The following is an 18,325-nucleotide window of genomic DNA, read 5'->3' as shown; positions in this document are numbered from 1 at the left end:
ACCCGCATCACGTGACTTGCCGTCGCAACACAAGGAAGTGACGTTTTTGCAATAATTTCCTCCGGTGACACATCAGATGACTTTGTGAATGCCATGTTGATAAGGTCGAAGTGACTCATTTGAACCTCTGCCACCTTTAAGGTATAAAGTTGTTTTTATTTTATGCGGATGAGATTATTTACATTAAAACGTTATATTAAATGAAACAAACACAATTTATTGGTTTGTTCGATTCAAATAAATTTGATTTCACGTTTGCATCCTTCAGATTTAACACTAATGTATCCCTGTGTGAAACGGTGCTACAGTTGTGCATTATAAAAAGTGCATTATGGGTATTCTACCTTTTTTTTTTACATTGTGTTGTGTATATATATTGTGTGTGTGTGTGTGTGTATATATAACACACACACAAACAGAGCCATATACACATATTACTGGAGAATATTATATATTCTCTCTCTGTTTGGCATGTTTACAAAAAAAAAACAACACCCAGAAATGCAGATAAATATCATTATTTTGAACAGACTGTGTTATGTTTGGGAAATGCAAACTTATTTCATCAACGCATTAAACATTGTTTTATTAAACAGTAGACAATATACATGGGAATAAAACGGATGTTTGTATTTTTATGGAGTTTTGAGCTGCTACAGTTTCAGATTTTCCAATACAAGCCACGATTCTTTGTGTGTATTCAGTTCAATTAAGGGGAAATGGAGGGAAATGTTAAGCAGAAGGCAGCATAAAAGCAATAAGACAGACTAAACAGCGCCACCTGTCCGGGATGGATGTCGCGGCGCCTCCTGATCGCCCATTTAAACGCTCACATGGTCGCCTCCCATCAATGACTTAAAAGTAGAAACATGGCGGCGTGGAAGTAAAAGACTGACTCAGGCGAGGTACTTGCAAATGAAACAGCAAAAAGTTCATATATATATATATTATAGCGCCTGGATAGACGAATTGTCGTAGTAAAGACTGGAATGTCTTCGTCCTGCACCGTGTGGACGCTGAAAAGTGTGGTTAGAAAATAAGCTATTTGCTCGCCTGCTAACGCAAAACCCACAAGCTCACCGAAAGCCAGCTGGATAAAGACGGCTGACATGAACGCGGTAGGTGATGTGTTTCATTTCCTACAACACAAACTTAATATTCGATAAATACCCAGTTAAATGTAGTAACATTATTAAATGTTAGACACGTTTCCGTTCTTGTTAGCCACAGCTCTTGTGTCGCAAACAAACAAACTAGCTGGCTAATTGTTTTGTATTGTTTGTGTTACATGGCGGTGTGTGTAGTACGCTAGTATTGTTTATTTATTACTATATATTCAGCAAATCTATCGTGTCCTAAGTTATGTTATTAGTTAATATGAAGGAATACAGATGTAAAAGTTAGCCGAATAAGTGAGCACAGATAAAGGCCCAGTAGTTGTGGTTACAGACAACTACAACTGCATCCATTCATGGTTTTACAGCAAGCCCACAATCACTCTGTGTATATAATAATAATCAACTATATATTAGTAATTATATATATATATATATATATATACACGCGCGCGCACATATATTAATGTGTGTGTGTGTATATATACACGCGCGTGCATATATAATAATTTTTTTAATCACTGTCTTTTTAAGTACATTTTAATATACTTCCAGAGGTTTATTATTTACCCCCAAAATATAATTTACAACCCCAGTTAGTATGATGAATTACTGGACATGTGGTTTATAAACAATTTCACTTCTCTCCCATTGTTTTCCCATATTATTATTATCTATTTATTTTTTATTTTATTTTTTTAATATACCACCTTGAATATTCGGGTGAGGTTGTAAAGATATAAACCTGAAGTCCAGCTGCACGATATTCAATAGCCCAAACTTCCTGCATCACTCTTATCCTTTTACTGATAGAAAAAAGCATGGTGTGGCATTTGGCATAATTTAGTAGTAAATAAACTAGAAACGAATACGAAAAAGTAAATTAGATGTAATACTGTCATTATGTGAATCGGCTCAGATATCAAAATGCTCCCTATGTTTTTGTACTCTGAGCCAATACGGAAGTGGGCGTGGCTTAGGCCGGAAGGTTTTCTTTTAAAAAACGAGAACCTTTTCACGTTGTTATGGAAACAACGGACAGAACAGGAACAAAGTCAAAGATGCTCAAAGATGCTGCTTTATTTATATATACTTTTATTATTACTATTTTAGATTTCTATTAAACTTTTTATCTGCTGTGTAATTAGACAAAGCAAAAATAAATGTTTAAAACATAATTTTTCCAAAATTAAGAGACTTTTTTTTTTTTTACAGTTCATGTTAATATTCTTTGTAATATGTAATAAACTGTCATTTTGTGTAGATTTTGGATTTGTTCAGGATACATTATTAAATAGTGTTTTGGGACTGTCCTGTGCATAATGACCACAGAAGGTTATTTTATGAGGCCAATTCATTTAAAGAGCTATTTTACAAGGTTTCATCAGAAAACGTTTTAGAGTTTTTGTCATATATTAATGTAAAAAAAAAATTCATTTAAGTTGACTATATTTGTCTATATTTATTTCTCTGATTGTAGGTTATTTTGGTTCTTATTAACCGTTCTTGCAATGAAGATAGCCTCAGTAGCTGACATGGCAGTATACTATAGCAACTAACTAAATAGTGTTTTGTTAAACATACACAACACCCCGACCCCACCAACCTTTTAAAAATAAATAAATAATTTTCTTTTCCCTCTTGTGTGCATAACCCAAGTTGTTGAATCAGCTCAAATAGACTTACTTATATGGTTAATGATGCTGTATGTCACACCATTTATCTATAATAAATGAACTGATGGTGACTGGAGTTGCAGTCGTGTTGAAACCGAACTGACTTGCGTTCACAATTACATTTACAGCATTTAGCCGAAGTTCATATACAGACAGAGCAACGTGCAGAAATATTTAGCAGGACTCAGTGATTCATATTTAATAAGGTGCAGGAGATTACATAAAGGGTCTTGAGCACACATGTGTACTCTCTAGCTTTATCTTTCACCAGAGTGCTGTGTGTTCACATTAGTTCAAGCTGCCTATATAGGCACACGTGCAAAGCACTACAATCATTATTTAATCTTGAAATAACCTTAACCCTTGTTTAAATATCTTTTTCAGGAAGTATTATGCAATGGACGCACTACACTTCACAGTTTTTTGAGCCACCAGCCGTCAAAGGCACATCATCATGAGGAAATCTCTGTCCAGGTCATCCAAGAGGGGAAATCCTCAAGGATATTTTGCACACAGACTGAGATGCATAATAATTGTAAGGATGGAAAAAAACTTGTTTTATACAGCTTGCATGAGCACAGCACACAATATAAATACTTTTATTTCTATCACTTTGCCAACTGTTCAGTTTTTATGTTTCATGTTTCAGTACGTTAATCACTGATGTTTTTGTAACGTGCAATGTAATCTTATTCCTTTTGCGGCACAGCCAAAAGACACAGTACTGTAAACGGAGAGCTCATATTCCCCACAATGGCTGTGAGTGAAGACCTCCAAACTTTAACACACAAAGCAGAGGAAAAGAGCAAACCGAGGCAAAGCGTGCAAGCCCATTTTTCCACACCAGGTGCAGTTACTACAGAAGTCAAAAACGCTCGCGCACCATGTCCAAAGAAGGCCGGCTGCCGTAGAGTCAAAGCGGGGAAGTCTACAGGGAGAGTGTAAGCTTAGTTTTCAGGCTTTTTCATGTTCTAAATGTTGGTAATGTATGCTGTATAACCGAAGGGTTGTGGACACCTGACCATTACACCCATATGCGAGCCTTCTACCAAACTGTTACCCGTTACCAAAGTTGTATAGGATGTCTGTGTACGGCAGCTTTTCTTTGGAATGAAGAGGTGCAAGCCTACGGCAGACATAACTAATGCCTGAATGAACACCAGTGTTCTTCAAGCACATAAACATGTGATGCTCCAATGCCCAGAAACCTTGGCTGTAGAATAATAGTGACAGAACTGGCGGTCCAATTTCCCTAATTAAAAATAATGAGCTTGGTGATTTAAAGAAATGAGAAAATGTAAAACATGTCTATTATGCCACTGTGTTTTCTTTGTAATACTGGGCACCGTCTCATGAATCAACCATATTAATGTTCATTTCTTTCCTCTTAAGTGCAGAAAGCAAGAATTCCAATAACCGAAAAGTCACCGATTACTATCCCATACGGAGAAGCTCACGTAAGAGCAAAACTGAATTAAAGGTAATTATTATAAAGGATTGTAGTAATTTTATTCGTTTGTAAAATTAAAAAACGATTTGGAGATACAATTTTGGTCCAAACCCAGAAAGCTTAAATGCTGATTTTAAAAATCTCAAGAGTCCAGCACAGGACCACAACCCTATCCCTCCCTCCCTATCCCCTGAACTGCTTGATCATGTACTGTATCTGTATTTACACACTCATTTGTTTTGTGTCTACAGTGTGAACAGAAGAAACACCTAGACGAACTGATCACAAACGGGATAGAGGATGGCATGATTGTAAACATAAGCCACTTAAAACCAAGTTAAACACACGTTTATCCAAATGTTCAAACCAAACCTAACAGTTGTTTGTTTGTCCACAGGTGAAGTATATCGAAGGAAAGGGAAGAGGTGTCTTTGCCACACAAAGCTTCCAGAAAGGGCAGTACGTAGTGGAATATCACGGTGACCTGTTGCTGCAAACCGACGCCAAAAAAAGGGAGGCTGTATACGCACAAGACCCAGCTACAGGCTGCTACATGTACTACTTCCAACATCTCACCAAAACCTATTGGTACGTCATGGCACCACAAGAAGTCTTCATGACAATCAGGATTAAGTTAACGATATAGTAGAGAGCAAACGCTGGATGTTTCAAAGTTTTAACACCTAGTTGAAGTTGCGTTACATCAGAGGCTCTGCTCAGCTTGTTGGCCATCTACAAAATCATGATGGTATTTGTACAGAGAAGCTTTAGAGCCTGATCTGTTTTCTACAAGCTGAACCGACAAATGAACTAAAACTCTGTTGCATAATTTCCTTAGGTAGTGAGAATACAAAGCCTTTTCTAAATCCAACTACTATTATTAATGTGGGTGAAACAGAAACCCGTTAAACGAGAGAGAATAGATGAAAGTTTAAATATCGTTACTAAACAAAACCTTGAAATGCCACTGATGAGCTAATGTTAATTAGAAAGATTAATATGGAAGTCTTCCAGGATGAATTTTTCCTTTAAATCATACTACCGTCACACCTGGCGTTTTACAGAACATAGAAATTGAAAGCAGCAGTCAGCTCTCTGTGAGGTCACTATTTTCTCAGTAATAAAATGAGCGTGTACTTATTTAAACCTCTCTGCCATGATGAAAGCATACAGCTGCTTAGTGTTCTCTTTGCTTTTATCACAGTGTGGATGCCACAAAGGAAACGGACCGCTTAGGAAGGCTCATCAATCACAGCAAGAATGGCAACTGTCAGACCAAACTCCATGATATCAATGGAATACCTCACCTGATCCTAGTGGCCTCTCGAGATATAAAGGAGGGAGAAGAGTTGCTGTATGATTACGGAGACCGAAGCAAAGCCTCTATAGCTGCTCACCCGTGGCTCAAACACTGAAAGATTTCTAGAAGGGAACAGCTCGTTTCTTAAAATCCAGTTTTTAATGTAATTATTGCCTTAGCAAACCGAGAATGTTTAGGGGTAGTACTTGTTTGGGTGTGTTAATCAGTGACTTAAACACAATTAGGTTACGGTACATATTCCACATGTCCTACATGATACTTTTAAAAAATGTATTTATCCTGCTATATGACATGCTAGTTTTGACTTCTTTTTCTTTTCTTTTTTATATTTTATATACTTGGTAGAGCAGTGCTTCCAAAGCATGCAGTTATAGTCAAACTTTCTGCATTTTTATAAGGAGTTTTCTTAAGCCAATGTATAGTAGTTAGTGGCTTAGCAATAACTATTTATGATGTGCAAAACATTTCTGTGGAATGCAAGTGATGCTTAAAAGAGCCATGTTTTAAAAGCTTAGGAAAACTGGAAGGTACCCCCCCCTCCCTCGACTTAATTTGGAGTCTTACCCTTTTACAATGTTGAGAGTGATGTAATGGATTTTTGAAGAAATGTCGATCTGAACTTCTTTTTGAGTGTTCAGGATAAAATGACTCGCGTGATTATTCAGCTGATTCTCTATGCTGGGATGGGAGCGTTGTTTAATAAAATGATTTTATGCAAATTTTTGCTGGATGAGATTATAATTTACCTGCTGATCTAAGTGCTTTATCCTGGCCAAGAGTGTAGTATATTTTATCCCAGGAAAAACTGGGTGTAAATAATTCCTGGATGAGAGGGTGATTACACCTTGTGTATAAGTTTGTTCATATCTAAGGGCAATTCAGTGTAGCCAATCCACCTCCGGGTGTTTTTGAGAGGTGGGAGGAAAACTGGAGAACCCATGGAAGAACGTGTAAAATGCCACACAGGTACCTGATCAAACCAGTGGCCCTAGCATTGTGAGGTGGCATTGATACCATGCTGCATTATATAACCATTTACAGGGGAATTCATTCTTAGAGCCCTGTGTTCCAATATCTCATTATTTACGTGTGTGTGTGTGTGTGTGTGTGTGTGTGTGTGTGTGTGTGTGTGTGTGTGTGTGTGTGTGTGTGTGTGTGTGTGTGTGTGTGAGCGAGAGAGAGAGAGATTTAGATGCTACTTAAATTTAGTTCTTTTTGGCCACTAGAGGCCACTAGTGAGCAAATTAAATCCTCGAAACATGAATTATTTCACCGAAAAACTTAAATGTTTCAAAAAGCTTCGTTTCGCCTTTTATCTGTGTCTTATGATCCATATTTTATTAACTGAACTGCTTTTAAACAGAAATATCAATTCAAACACAACATAGACTACAAAATGTAGCGCGCCACTCCAGGAACAATTACAAGACAGGAGTTTCTACACGGAACTATTAACCTGCTGCACAGTAAAGGAAAGCAGAAAGTGTCGTTTTTTTATTTGATTGTATTTTTCTTGTTTCTACGTGCATCTTTTTAAAAAGTAAGTTACATTTATACAATCTAATACACTTACTGCTGAAAAAGCTGTACATGGTTGGCTGGTTTAAGGTTTTAGTTGCATTCTGCAGTATTGTTTACGTGTCGGTTGTATTTGAGGTCTCTGTAGCTCGCGTTTGGGTTCCGTTTGTTGCTATTGACTTTCTGTCATTAAGCCTATGTTCAGTCTCCACCGTGTTAAAGTTTAAACAGAATAATTTAGAAAATAATTAATACCTGCATATGTATTTGAAAACTAACCATTTTATTTGCTAATTTTTTCATAATAGTATGCATGAAGGTGTTTATCGGGGTTGCCAGATATGAACTACCGATTCCACCAAATGGGGTTTAAAATTCTTCTGAATTCATAAAAATCTAAAGAATGAAGTTTAAGCTTATTTTAATCAAACAAACTATATGTAATATTCTTCTCAAAGACTATGAGAGCAGGGAACAGGGATAGTAGGGTTAAATGCATACAAGAAAGTAATTATTAACTACAGTATCTAAACAGTGATAATTTCTTTGATAAAAGAAATAGGGGTATTTTTTATTAATGAGTTTAATGTTTAGCTTTTCAGATTATTATAAAAGCAATATAAGGCAACTTCTTTTTAAACCTGTACAAATGTAATTAGATATTGTGCTTGTTTTAGTTCTTGTTCAGCTTCTACCAGAAGATGAACGAGTGGAGTCCACTCGCCAAAGTCTACGACCCGCTCAAGGCTGGCAGCATTGACAGCACTGACATCGAGCCCCATGACCGGGCCATATGGCGGGCGATGAATGCCCATTACCAACCCAATAAAGCTGTAACGGGCGACCCTCTACTCACACTTTATGTTGCGAGACTCAACAAAATGACAACCGAAGAAGACCTTCACACGGTTTTCTCAAAATTTGGTGACATTCGACGACTGCGTCTTGTCCGGGACGCTATTACCGGCTTCTCCAAGGGCTACGCCTTTATAGAGTATAAAGAGGAGCGCTCTCTAATGAGAGCATGGAGAGACGGCAACAAGATGGTCATAGACCAGCACGAGCTCTTTGTGGACTTTGAGCAGGAGCGCACACTACAGGGCTGGATACCACGTCGATTTGGAGGTGGCCTGGGAGGAAAGAAAGAGTCGGGACAGCTGAGGTTCGGCGGCAGGGACAGACCGTTCAGGAGACCCATAAACCTGCCCAGTGTGATGCCCAGACCAGGTGACCGGTGGAGAGACGGAGATGGAGGGAGAGAGGAGAGACAACGAGATGAGAGAAAAGACATATCTCCAGGCTGGGACCAAGAGCACGGGAGACAACGGAATCGGAAGGACAACTGGGAACGAGGGAACGAGCGAGGTGGTCGGGATCACCATAAAGACAGGAGGGACTCCAGACGACACAGGGACAGGAGCAACGACAGAGAATCCAAACGAGCAAAGGATGAACGGAGATATCGGGACTCGTACCGAGATTTGGATAAACGATGACTCATGTTTAACTCGGGTTAAATTTTTTGTTTTTGACAAACGTTCCGTTCTCTGTTAACACATTCACAAGTCTGTTGAAAACCAGGATTGCCTAATGAGGCAGGAGAAGATCTGGGGTTAATTTCAGGGTCAGAAAAACACACAACAGAGCCTAAGTATAACCTAAGGAAGAAGACACGACTGTGCTTGTGGTCTCTTTTCATTACACGGTGAAATATATTCAATTAAATCACCAGGATTTCTAGAAAGTTTTGTTTAATTTGCAATGTGTGCTTGTTACATTAACCAGGGATCCTGTATTCAAGTCTACAGATGATCTAAAATAAAGTAGTAGATGCTGAATCATTTTAATTTCCGGTTCTCCGAATTATATGAAGAAAAGTCACGAAAGCGATGCGATGTATAAAATATTTTAATTTCCCATGAGATGAAATTATGCAGCGTTCTTTATTATCCTTCATTAAAGATCTGTAGTGAGAAACATTCATTGTTGCTAAAGTCCTGAAATCTTTTACAAACCACACAAGGATGCATATGTTATTAATACTTTTGTAAATAATGCATAAACTCACTGAGAAGGATTCCATGCTCACAAAGAAGCTTTCGTCAATATGCTGCATGCTTTCACTAAACAGCTCTACGACTGCTGGTATAAAGCGCCACCTGTCAGAAGAATGACAAACAGCTGGTGATGCACATCTTGCGAGAGTCTGGAGAGTCCAGACGCTCCTTTTTTCTATAGCGGAATTTAGTATTAACATATTTATCTATCTTTTTTCCTCTCCCCCGTCGACTTGTGCAAAATTTCGGTTTAAACCTAGAAAACACCGCCTCTCGTTGGCGATGCACCGCCCCATTATGGGTATATTCTTTACGACAATAAAAACCGCCTAGGCTTTCATTAGGCACTGAATCATTTCATCATTCTATTTGAATTTCCGAACATGATAACGCGCCCTGATCGATCTAAACGCTTCTCAAGGCACATCAACGTGGCCTCCTTTGCTGTCCTCATGACTGCGAGCATGATCCTAAATTCCAAGCACGCATATCGAAACAAAGCCTTACATCTCCATCTTCTGAGTCGACGTCATCATTGGAAATGTTGTCTGTCTGTACTTCTGAGAGTCACAAACAGCCGGAGCCAAATTCCTTGTGTGTGTCAACACACTTGGCCAATAAACCTGATTCTGATCGGTGTTTCCCTTTTTGTTTTAATCTACTAATAAGAGCTTGCTGGGTGAAAATGTGGCGTGTTCTGTATGTATTGCTCATGAGGTTGTGGAGGGTGGTGGTGGAAGGTTTGTGGATTCTTGTTATTGATTAGCGGGGGCTTTGTGCTTTTGTCAGTGTTCAGTGCTGTGGGTTACATGTGCTGTAAAGCTTCTTGGGCTTGCTCTGTGTACACGTCGTCTTTGCGGGACCAGGTGCTGAAACTGTCGTCGTACTGCGCCACGCCTCTATTCGAGCTGCGCCGCTTGTCCCGGGAGAAGAAGCTAAACCTGAAAGAGACAAGGTGAGACTTTATCGTAGATCGGAATTCACAGTTCATTCAATTCAGTGTACGGTCCTGACTTTCAAGCTCTAATTCTTCCTTCACGTGCTGCCGGAATTACGAGTTCCCCAATAGGACCTTGCACTTTCTAGTCGTATTTACGACTGGGAAACTTTTGAACCGTTTTTGTGCATGTTATACGGAAAATTCTTGATCACCAGCTACTCAGCTGTGTTATGGTGTCAAAACAGAAGAAAAAATATAATAAAAACATATCTGAATGAACATGGTGTTATCCATGTTTTATGTTCTGTCATCATAACCACTTCAGGAGTGAGATGTAATGCATTTCCGACAGCACGTGAAGGCAGCATAGGCGTCTATAAGCAGAAATGTATACGGATATACTAAAAGCATCTGTGACAAATGTTTTTATCTACTGAGGTTTGAACTCAACTTTCCAGTCGACAGCCCAGAAGCTTTAACCATTGAGCTCCCAAAATGCTGTGTTCTATATTCAAGTTCAAAATCTAAACTCTGCCACAAAATTGGAAGCAGGATTGAGATTTTTCTTCTCTGGGACTAAGAGGCCAAATCACGTTCCAGCACGACAAAGCTCCATGAAGATGGTTTGCTCATGTCCGAGTTGGAGGAAGTCTGGTGTCCTGCATGGAGATTCTGACCTCAACCCCATGGAACATGAAGTGGAATAAATTTAGATGGATAAAACCTGACATCACTGTTTAAGTACAAATCCCTACGTCCAAAATTTAGCACAAAACTTTCCAAAAAGAGGAAAAAAGTTCAATATAACAACCAAGGGGGACCAACTGCATACTATTGACCATGGTTTTGAATTGGGGACGGTAGTGTTCAGGTGTCCACATATATATATGTGTGTGTGGTCCAAATTGAGTGTGTTTTTATCAGCTATTTGGTCACGCCATTTCATTTCTTCCAGGGTAAGCGCGAGGGTCCATCATGATTGGGGTGCCGTTTGTGTCCCGCTGATTTTCCTTTCACAAATACGCACACGTACGAAGGTAAAAGACATTTTAAACTCGGGTGAAAAATGAAGTGTCCTGTACTACAACCTGCGTGTTTCAGATACCGAAAAAGCAAGAATCCGTTGAACGTCGCATGAGACGTCTTTCATGGCGTTACTTTATACGTTTTAGTTCCTTATATGTATAATTATACGTTTATATTACGTAATCACGTTCACTTCGGCGACAGGAAGTAAACGACTGGCAAGATCGTTTGGAAAATACGACCCTGTGATCAAGATTACAGGTTGAAAGGAATAAAACACAAATGAGTATCTAGAAAAATGTCCTCATGTCATGAGATGGCCATCTAGTCAACTACTGTTTGTATATTTGCTATTTCTATTCTAAAAAAAAGTTCACTCCACTACACAAAATCTATGCTTTTGTAGATTGAATGTTGTCTAAATGTGACATCCCCAATCATTGGAATCACCCAGTGACTTCCCCTAGATCAAGTGAGCACTTCACACAAACATTTCAGCCATCCATGTGATAGTGAGTCACACCAGGAAACACACAGAAAAAGTGCTGGGCTAATCATTGTTAGGGTTTTTAAAATCCTTAGTGAGGCAGTGGGTCATGGTTAAGTCACAAGCGTTAGCATATGAGCTGGACCAGGCGAAGAGGAAGTGCTGTGTTTTTTTTTTTTATTATTATTATTATTATTATTATTCTGACTGGCTGATTCTGACGACCTTCCTGCTAACAAACTCCAGACAGCACAACCCCACAATCAGCCAATCAGAATAGTCTTAGTGTTACAAACACCTTCAATGAGTGGTCAGGAGGGAGGAAAAGAAGGAAGGAAGGTAGGAAGGGCATGCAGTGGGGAAAAAATAATCATGCAGGGCTACGGTAAGGAGTTAAAATCATAACACAAAGGTCAACAATGAAAAAGGGCCGTACAAGAGAAACAAGTCGTCTGATTGGCTGTAAAGTGGGGTCATCTGCAATCAAGCCAGCCGCCACCATCGGCATAATGGCTGTGAAGATCCTGTTGCAGAAAGGCACAGACACGGAGAGTTGAGCAAATGAGGGAACAGACACCACAATATCGCTCAAGCGATATATTGTGAACAAAAAAAAAAAAGACCCTCTCTGTCTGGGGTAAATAGTAGACGCGACTCGTGCATGTACTGACACCAGGATCAATAATGATCATGCCACAAGGGTGCAAAAAGACATGGAATGCTGAAACAGCACGTCCAAACGGCATTGAATTTAGACTTCAGTGACGGATGTTTAATACCGTTTGGTCTGCATTATTGACCGCATGTGCTTATAAGTAGCAATGTGGGGTTTGTAAAGTGGAATATGAGCTGCTCTGGGAATACGGTTCCCTGTGAGTGTACAGTATATATACAGTATGTGTGTGTCTGTGTGAGAGAGACAGAGAATCAAGCCGAAGTAGAAGGAGGAGGAACTTTGCAGTACGCACAAGCGCTTTATGCCAGACTCTGGCTGGACGCTGGTTCGGGAGCGAGGCCTGAGTGTAGGCGATGGGTCCGGAGTAGGCGGGTGTGCATCATCTTCCTGCTCGTCACTGGAGGAAAAAAAAAAAAAAAGTACATCGATGCATTAAAATCCAACACCCTATTTATTTCTGAATGAATCAGCATTTCCGTTCTGATTGGTCGGAGCTGCTGTGGTTCAAATCACATTGCGGTTTCCACGGTAACATAATCAAGGTCACTTGTCTAAGTGAAGCAGGGTTTTGTAACAGTCAGAGCTGAAGGGTTTTTTTTATGTTTTGCAGTTTCTCAATTATCTTCGAGAGGGACAAAAATAGGCTGGTGTAGGAAGGGCAGTAACTATAAATGGATAAAAATTCTGCCATTCTTTTTCCTTTGCTTGTTAAAATTGTTCTATAGGTTACAATAAAGTTGGTGTGTTATTTTGAGATCATTTAGTATTTGTTTATTATTAGTGCGTTTTGTTGAATATTCTAATAGAACTGGGCCAAATCTGATGCGATAAGAACTTATATTTCACTTCAAGTCACCTTGATGATGATGAAGAAGTGAAACCTGTCTGTTCGTGAATATTTAATAGACCAATTACGAGGCAAAACGGCTGACCTTTTGTAATAGGCAATTTCCTCTTGCAGCATGAACACTTTGGCCTTCAGCTCATTCCTCTCGTGCAGGACGTCTCGCAGCTCTTGCAGAGTGAAACGCGGTCGGTTCGGATCTTTGGGATCGAAAGCCGCTTCTTCCTCTGACAAGGCCTCCTGTGGAACGAGAAGAATGGAAAGTATAAAGGTCGGGAGAAGCACAGTCTGCCTTGTCAGCAGTCGTTCCACAAAGATGCACTTATTAGTCTGATTAGTAGATATAAAACACCATCACGATCCATAATCTGATGGTATTGAAATAATTCATGTTCATGCCACACATTTACCGTATAGACTGTAAGAGTCTTCTCTTGTTCTCTCAAAACACTTACTCTCTTTGCCAACACACACTCATGCTGACGATTTAAATCATGCCCGACGTAAAACAGCACAACCTGAACACCAGAACACTTTCTTCACGCAACACATTAGATAATGTTTGTATTAAACAGCACCAGCACTGGTATTCACTGCAGGTATTCGATACGAATTAGTCTCAAACCGTGCAGCCCTGGCGAGCTAAATGTTTACCCATAACAACACAGCCTCTTCCTCCTCCTCCTCATCCTGCACCTCCGCCTCTTCATCGTCTGGAAGCAAGGGGCGGTTACGTGTAGCCAGGGATGTCGGAAGATCGCACGATTGCTTGAGCTCGGAAAATAAATTCTGACCCAAGACAAGGGTGTTAATTAAACAGTTATGAAGAGTTACAACTAAAGAATTGTAGAGTAAATGTTTCACCTGTGATGACCTCGATACCTGAATTCTCTGCTTATAACACTATTATTCCTTCGTTGTTAAATGCACGGTTCTATCACACAATCCTAACACAGCTTCCACTGTATCCTGACATCATGCTGCGCAGCACTGAACTGTGCCTTTAAATGTCCCTAGGTCAAGTTTTTCTAGCTTGCTGGCCAAACCACAGCTATATTTATCCTCCAGCTCAGCCTCATCTCGCCCATGACACACCGACTGTCTGATTCACTACAGTCACGTACATGTGAACAGTCCTGATGTACGACATCACATTTACAGCAACATGAACTTAGTACAACTTTAGGAAAAAAGGGTCATTTGTTTCATTTCCTTCTATATGTAAATCATTAATATACAAAAAGAACAAGTAAATGATATAAAACTAAAACTCTTATGAAGATATAACCATCTATGCAATTTATTTGTGTTTTAAATAAGGTTACTGCATAAACTCCATCCTGTGTCTAGAAATAATTCACGTAAGATCATAACCGATCCAATCACTTGGACTTAATACTCGGGGCTCAGTTGAAACAGTATCTGGGAATCTTGAAACTTGAAACAGCAACTTCTGAAACTCCAACGAAAAAGGAAAAAGATTTTTTTTTTTTTTTAACGTACTTGTGCAGGTGATGGTGGAGCAGGAGGCTCCTCGGTTTCGGGGCTTTTCTTCTCTCCCTGAAGACGCTCTCTGAGTCTTGCCACCTCTTGTCTCAGGCTCACCAGCTCCTGCTGCCTGGCCTGGGCGAATGCCTCGAGCTCCACCTTCTGCTCGATCAGAGCCTTGCCCTGCGCCTCCACCACTGTGATCTTATGCCTCAGATCGTGGTTGATCTTCATCAGCCGGTTCTGCTGCTGCTGCAGCTGGAAGACACACGGGTGAGGCAGGAGGGACTCCGATCATTAAAGTGGAAATAAGGCTCTTTCAGGGAACAAAAAAGGAAATCTGTGTCATCTTGTAAACATAATGTAAATGTGTGAAACCAAGAACACATACACCAACAGTCCTGAGAAAAATATACACAGATCTAGGAAAGACTGTAGAGAAACACGAGCCTCTCTATGGATATCAATGGATTATCATGAATTAGACATCCATGGTGTTCAGGTGTTTTGATGAAGGTATAATATATGTGGATTAATGACTCTAATGACTCTGGAGCTTAAATACTAAGAGAAGTCACTAGACTTTAAAAAACTACAATCCTGTGCTCTATCATTCAACCCAGATGATTTCATAACAGAAATGCTGACTGATAGGTAGAAAATATTTCTATCCCTCCCATTCACCAGAGATGAGACATGCTGAGGGAATGCAGTATGTTGTTGTGCACTGGTGTGAAGTGAAATGTAAAAGTGCTCTCTTACTGCTTCAATGTCTTCGTTCTTCAGTGTTAGCTCTCGATCCCTGGCTCGAATCTCGTCCCTCTGTTTATCCACCACCTCCTTTAACTTTTTCATCACTTGCCTTTCCCTTTCTGACATACCTGGCAACCCAGAGAGAAACGTATATTAGATATAGCTAAATCTTTGATACTATTGGCCTGAAGGTTGGGAGATGAAATCCCAGAATGAGTGCTGATGCACTGGTTCTTGAATCGAATTCTCCTCAGTCTGGACAAACATGTGAGCCAGATGGGAAATACATTTCAATAGTTTTGCATAGTCAAAATGCTTATCTCGTTATATTCTTTTTTTTTCTTTTCTTCGACATGTATTTGGTCTGCTGTTTGCTTGTATCTTTTGTACTTTTCTGTAGATTTTACAGAAAACTGGCAATATGTTCCATTCAGAGACATGATACTACGAGCCATGTAAGTTCCTCTTCAAAATCAAATGCTGGTGGACTTAAAATAGATTTGCTTTAGTGGACCTCTGATGCATTTAAACACACACACACACACACACACACACACACACACACAAAGTCAGCCACCGACAAATATAACTCACTTGGTCAAAACATAACTCTCCCTGCATGTACTGGATAAGTGATTGGACTTTAAAGAGGCTTTCACGCTAGCAGTTTAGTCCAAAACTAAGCAAGAAAAAAATTTGTAATGTAAAAGCACCGTAATTTTCGGCGTAACAAATTTAAAACATTCTATATCATGTATCATATAGGCTAAAAATTATTTTTACCTTCCATACTAATGTACTGCATTACTGTTCTGTCCCTGGTGGAATGTTATTAAATATAGTGTTCTTAATATACAAAATTAAGCACAACATGTAAAATGATCCCTACAGATCATTGGACGGAGGATGACGGAGCTCTGTAACGAGGCACGTGTGACTGTAATGAGCACTGAGGAATCTCTGTGTGTCCCCCAAGCTGGCCTGCTATTGCAGTATATGCATCTTGGCTTCCCTTCAGTTACACACAGAAGGACTCCTTTGTGTGGCCTGGCCGAAGGTCTTTTGTCTATCTCTGAAGAGCTGAAAGAGAACGAGTGTGTCTGCGGCTATAAGTATTTACCATGAGTGTTTTTTGCGTGCTTGTATGTGTGTGTGGGAAAAGTGTAAATGAGGAATTAAACCAGTATCGGAGCCAGGGACTCAGGACCCACGTGTTCATAAACTTCCTTCCCTCTGTGGCCTCCCTGCATATTGAGATTCTGGATCTGAGAGAGTCACTCTATTCAAAACACAGATGCAGATGCAGAGTCGCTCTAGGAAGCTCATGTAAATTACCTTCCTGTCTCTGAACATCCTCCTCTGTCATTGGGTAGTCCTTGACTGACAGGTTGTTAAGGAGGGTCTTGTTTTCCTCTTGCAGCTGGGCAATCTGAGACAACAAGTCTTGGGCTTCCCCTCGCCACACATCCTCAACCAACTCCAGCTCCTGTGCACAAACACAGCAGAATCTCAGCACTGTGAGATGCCTTTAAAATACACACACACACACACACCATTCAAATACACACAAAGCGTTGTGACCGCCACGTAAAACATCATCCTCCATTCATGTCATCCAAATACTACACTCTAGGGTTTCTAAAATTTCTGAAGAAGCTCAAGGTGCCTCAAGTGGAGATTTTTTGTACCTTTACTACACACCTTTTACCTACATGACAGAAAACGTGTACTAAAATGAACCTTGTTGCTAACTTATATTTATCACCTGTGCTAATTACTGTAAACTTCACAGATACACTATATGAATTATGAGATTTCACCATTATTTTTCATGACACTTTCAGAAAAGTTTCCTTTTGTACCTCTAACAAGGGTCTTTCACCTGGAAATTTGGATATAGTGAAGCTTTAGCACCAAGTAAGTAGCATAATTGCTTACATGAACAATTTGAGGTAACAGTTACATAGGAAAGGTGCGAAATGTGTACACTTGAGCAGATTAGCATCTTTAGCATCCTATTTTTAAGCCTGTTTGTTTATCTGGGTGAGAAAAAAGAAGGTTTTCAGGTGTGTATTTATTTAGATGACTGGTAATGTTTAAGGTTACAATTTCATGCTGCTTTCTAGGTAAAGGACACATTGAGCGTCCTACAGCAGTCGCAAGGACAAGTATAGTTTAGTTTTGTGTGTATATATCGATTAGGATGCGGTTTCTATTTCCGGCCATAAACAGGAAGTCCCCTCTGTTATAGCTTTGCTCTGGTTATTAATATGGTAACCAGGACAATAATAACATTGTTGTTAATAAATCTCAAGTCGGTTGGACCTTTTTGTGCTTCTTTTCCTTTTCCAGGCGGTCTAGTCGCTCCAGTCGAAGTTTATCCAGCTCTAATCTCAGCTCCTCGGTCTCTGGACTGATGCTGTTGCGGCTCACCATCACCTCTAAAATCTCCAAAACCCGCACTACTTTCGGCATGAGTCTCGCCAACGCTTCACACCCGTATTGATCTATAATCCGCTCAAACTCCTGGCCCACCACAGCTGCTATGTCGTACACGTCCATAACGGTTAAATCCGCCACGTTTTTCTCCAACGCCGATCCGAATCCTTCCATGTCTGTCGCTTCCCAGCCGCCCTGCTCGATTTCCTATTGAAACTTTTTCGTTGTTTCTTTCTCTACGCGAAAAAAAACAAAGCCGGACGAATCTGACGAAGCACTCACGCGACACGTAACGTCATATTTTCGGTGATAGCGGTCACACTAGCTGTTAGAAAGACTAAATTTAACGATAATAACAGTTGTTCCATCGTCGTCCCGTTTCTTGTCCCGTATTTCTTCCAGTGGAAACCGCCGCAGTTAATACGCATGCGCAAGCGACACCGGATAGTTGAAATGGCATCAGTCAGGACTGTCAAAAATACAACTCCAGAGTTATTTATACTAGTAGGACACACAGAGCTTTTTATTTTTTCTA

At 39.9% G+C, this 18,325-nt stretch overlaps 3 protein-coding genes across 6 annotated transcripts; 2 read left to right on the top strand and 1 right to left on the bottom strand.

The window, feature by feature from the left end:
• Window positions 1-3: 3 nt before the first annotated feature.
• Window positions 4-6,281, top strand: kmt5aa (lysine methyltransferase 5Aa). 2 transcript variants are annotated; one of them, XM_047804615.1, is made up of 7 exons: window positions 4-141; window positions 3,176-3,326; window positions 3,501-3,732; window positions 4,184-4,271; window positions 4,493-4,552; window positions 4,639-4,829; window positions 5,446-6,281. In XM_047804615.1, the coding sequence occupies exons 2-7, from the start codon at window positions 3,314-3,316 to the stop codon at window positions 5,654-5,656; spliced, it is 795 nt and encodes a 264-aa protein (XP_047660571.1). In that variant the 5' UTR covers window positions 4-141; window positions 3,176-3,313; the 3' UTR covers window positions 5,657-6,281. The 2 variants fall into 2 exon arrangements, with proteins under 2 accessions (XP_047660571.1, XP_047660570.1); XM_047804614.1 differs by lacking the exon at window positions 4-141 and adding an exon at window positions 705-1,118.
• Window positions 6,282-6,866: 585 nt separating this feature from the next.
• snrnp35 (small nuclear ribonucleoprotein 35 (U11/U12)) lies at window positions 6,867-9,063 on the top strand. The gene is made up of 2 exons (XM_027139534.2): window positions 6,867-7,102; window positions 7,758-9,063. The coding sequence occupies exon 2, from the start codon at window positions 7,782-7,784 to the stop codon at window positions 8,574-8,576; it is 795 nt and encodes a 264-aa protein (XP_026995335.1). The 5' UTR covers window positions 6,867-7,102; window positions 7,758-7,781; the 3' UTR covers window positions 8,577-9,063.
• rilpl1 (Rab interacting lysosomal protein-like 1) lies at window positions 8,973-18,285 on the bottom strand. 3 transcript variants are annotated; one of them, XM_047804613.1, is made up of 9 exons: window positions 17,677-18,285; window positions 16,687-16,837; window positions 15,361-15,479; window positions 14,614-14,856; window positions 13,765-13,899; window positions 13,199-13,350; window positions 12,559-12,663; window positions 12,027-12,114; window positions 9,910-10,078 (listed from the first exon to the last, which is right to left on the bottom strand). In XM_047804613.1, the coding sequence occupies exons 1-9, from the start codon at window positions 17,962-17,964 to the stop codon at window positions 10,073-10,075; spliced, it is 1,287 nt and encodes a 428-aa protein (XP_047660569.1). In that variant the 5' UTR covers window positions 17,965-18,285; the 3' UTR covers window positions 9,910-10,072. The 3 variants fall into 3 exon arrangements, with proteins under 3 accessions (XP_026995332.1, XP_026995329.1, XP_047660569.1); XM_027139531.2 differs by lacking the exon at window positions 12,027-12,114 and having other exon boundaries at window positions 8,973-10,078; window positions 17,677-18,274; XM_027139528.2 differs by lacking the exons at window positions 12,027-12,114; window positions 13,765-13,899 and having other exon boundaries at window positions 8,973-10,078; window positions 17,677-18,270.
• Between the last annotated feature and the right edge of the window lie 40 nt (window positions 18,286-18,325).

Source organism: Tachysurus fulvidraco, chromosome 20 (genome assembly GCF_022655615.1).
Source record: "Tachysurus fulvidraco isolate hzauxx_2018 chromosome 20, HZAU_PFXX_2.0, whole genome shotgun sequence".
Classification (NCBI taxonomy): domain Eukaryota; kingdom Metazoa; phylum Chordata; class Actinopteri; order Siluriformes; family Bagridae; genus Tachysurus; species Tachysurus fulvidraco.
The sequence above is the reverse complement of the archived record's forward strand: the minus strand, read 5'-3'. Positions and strand labels throughout refer to the sequence as shown.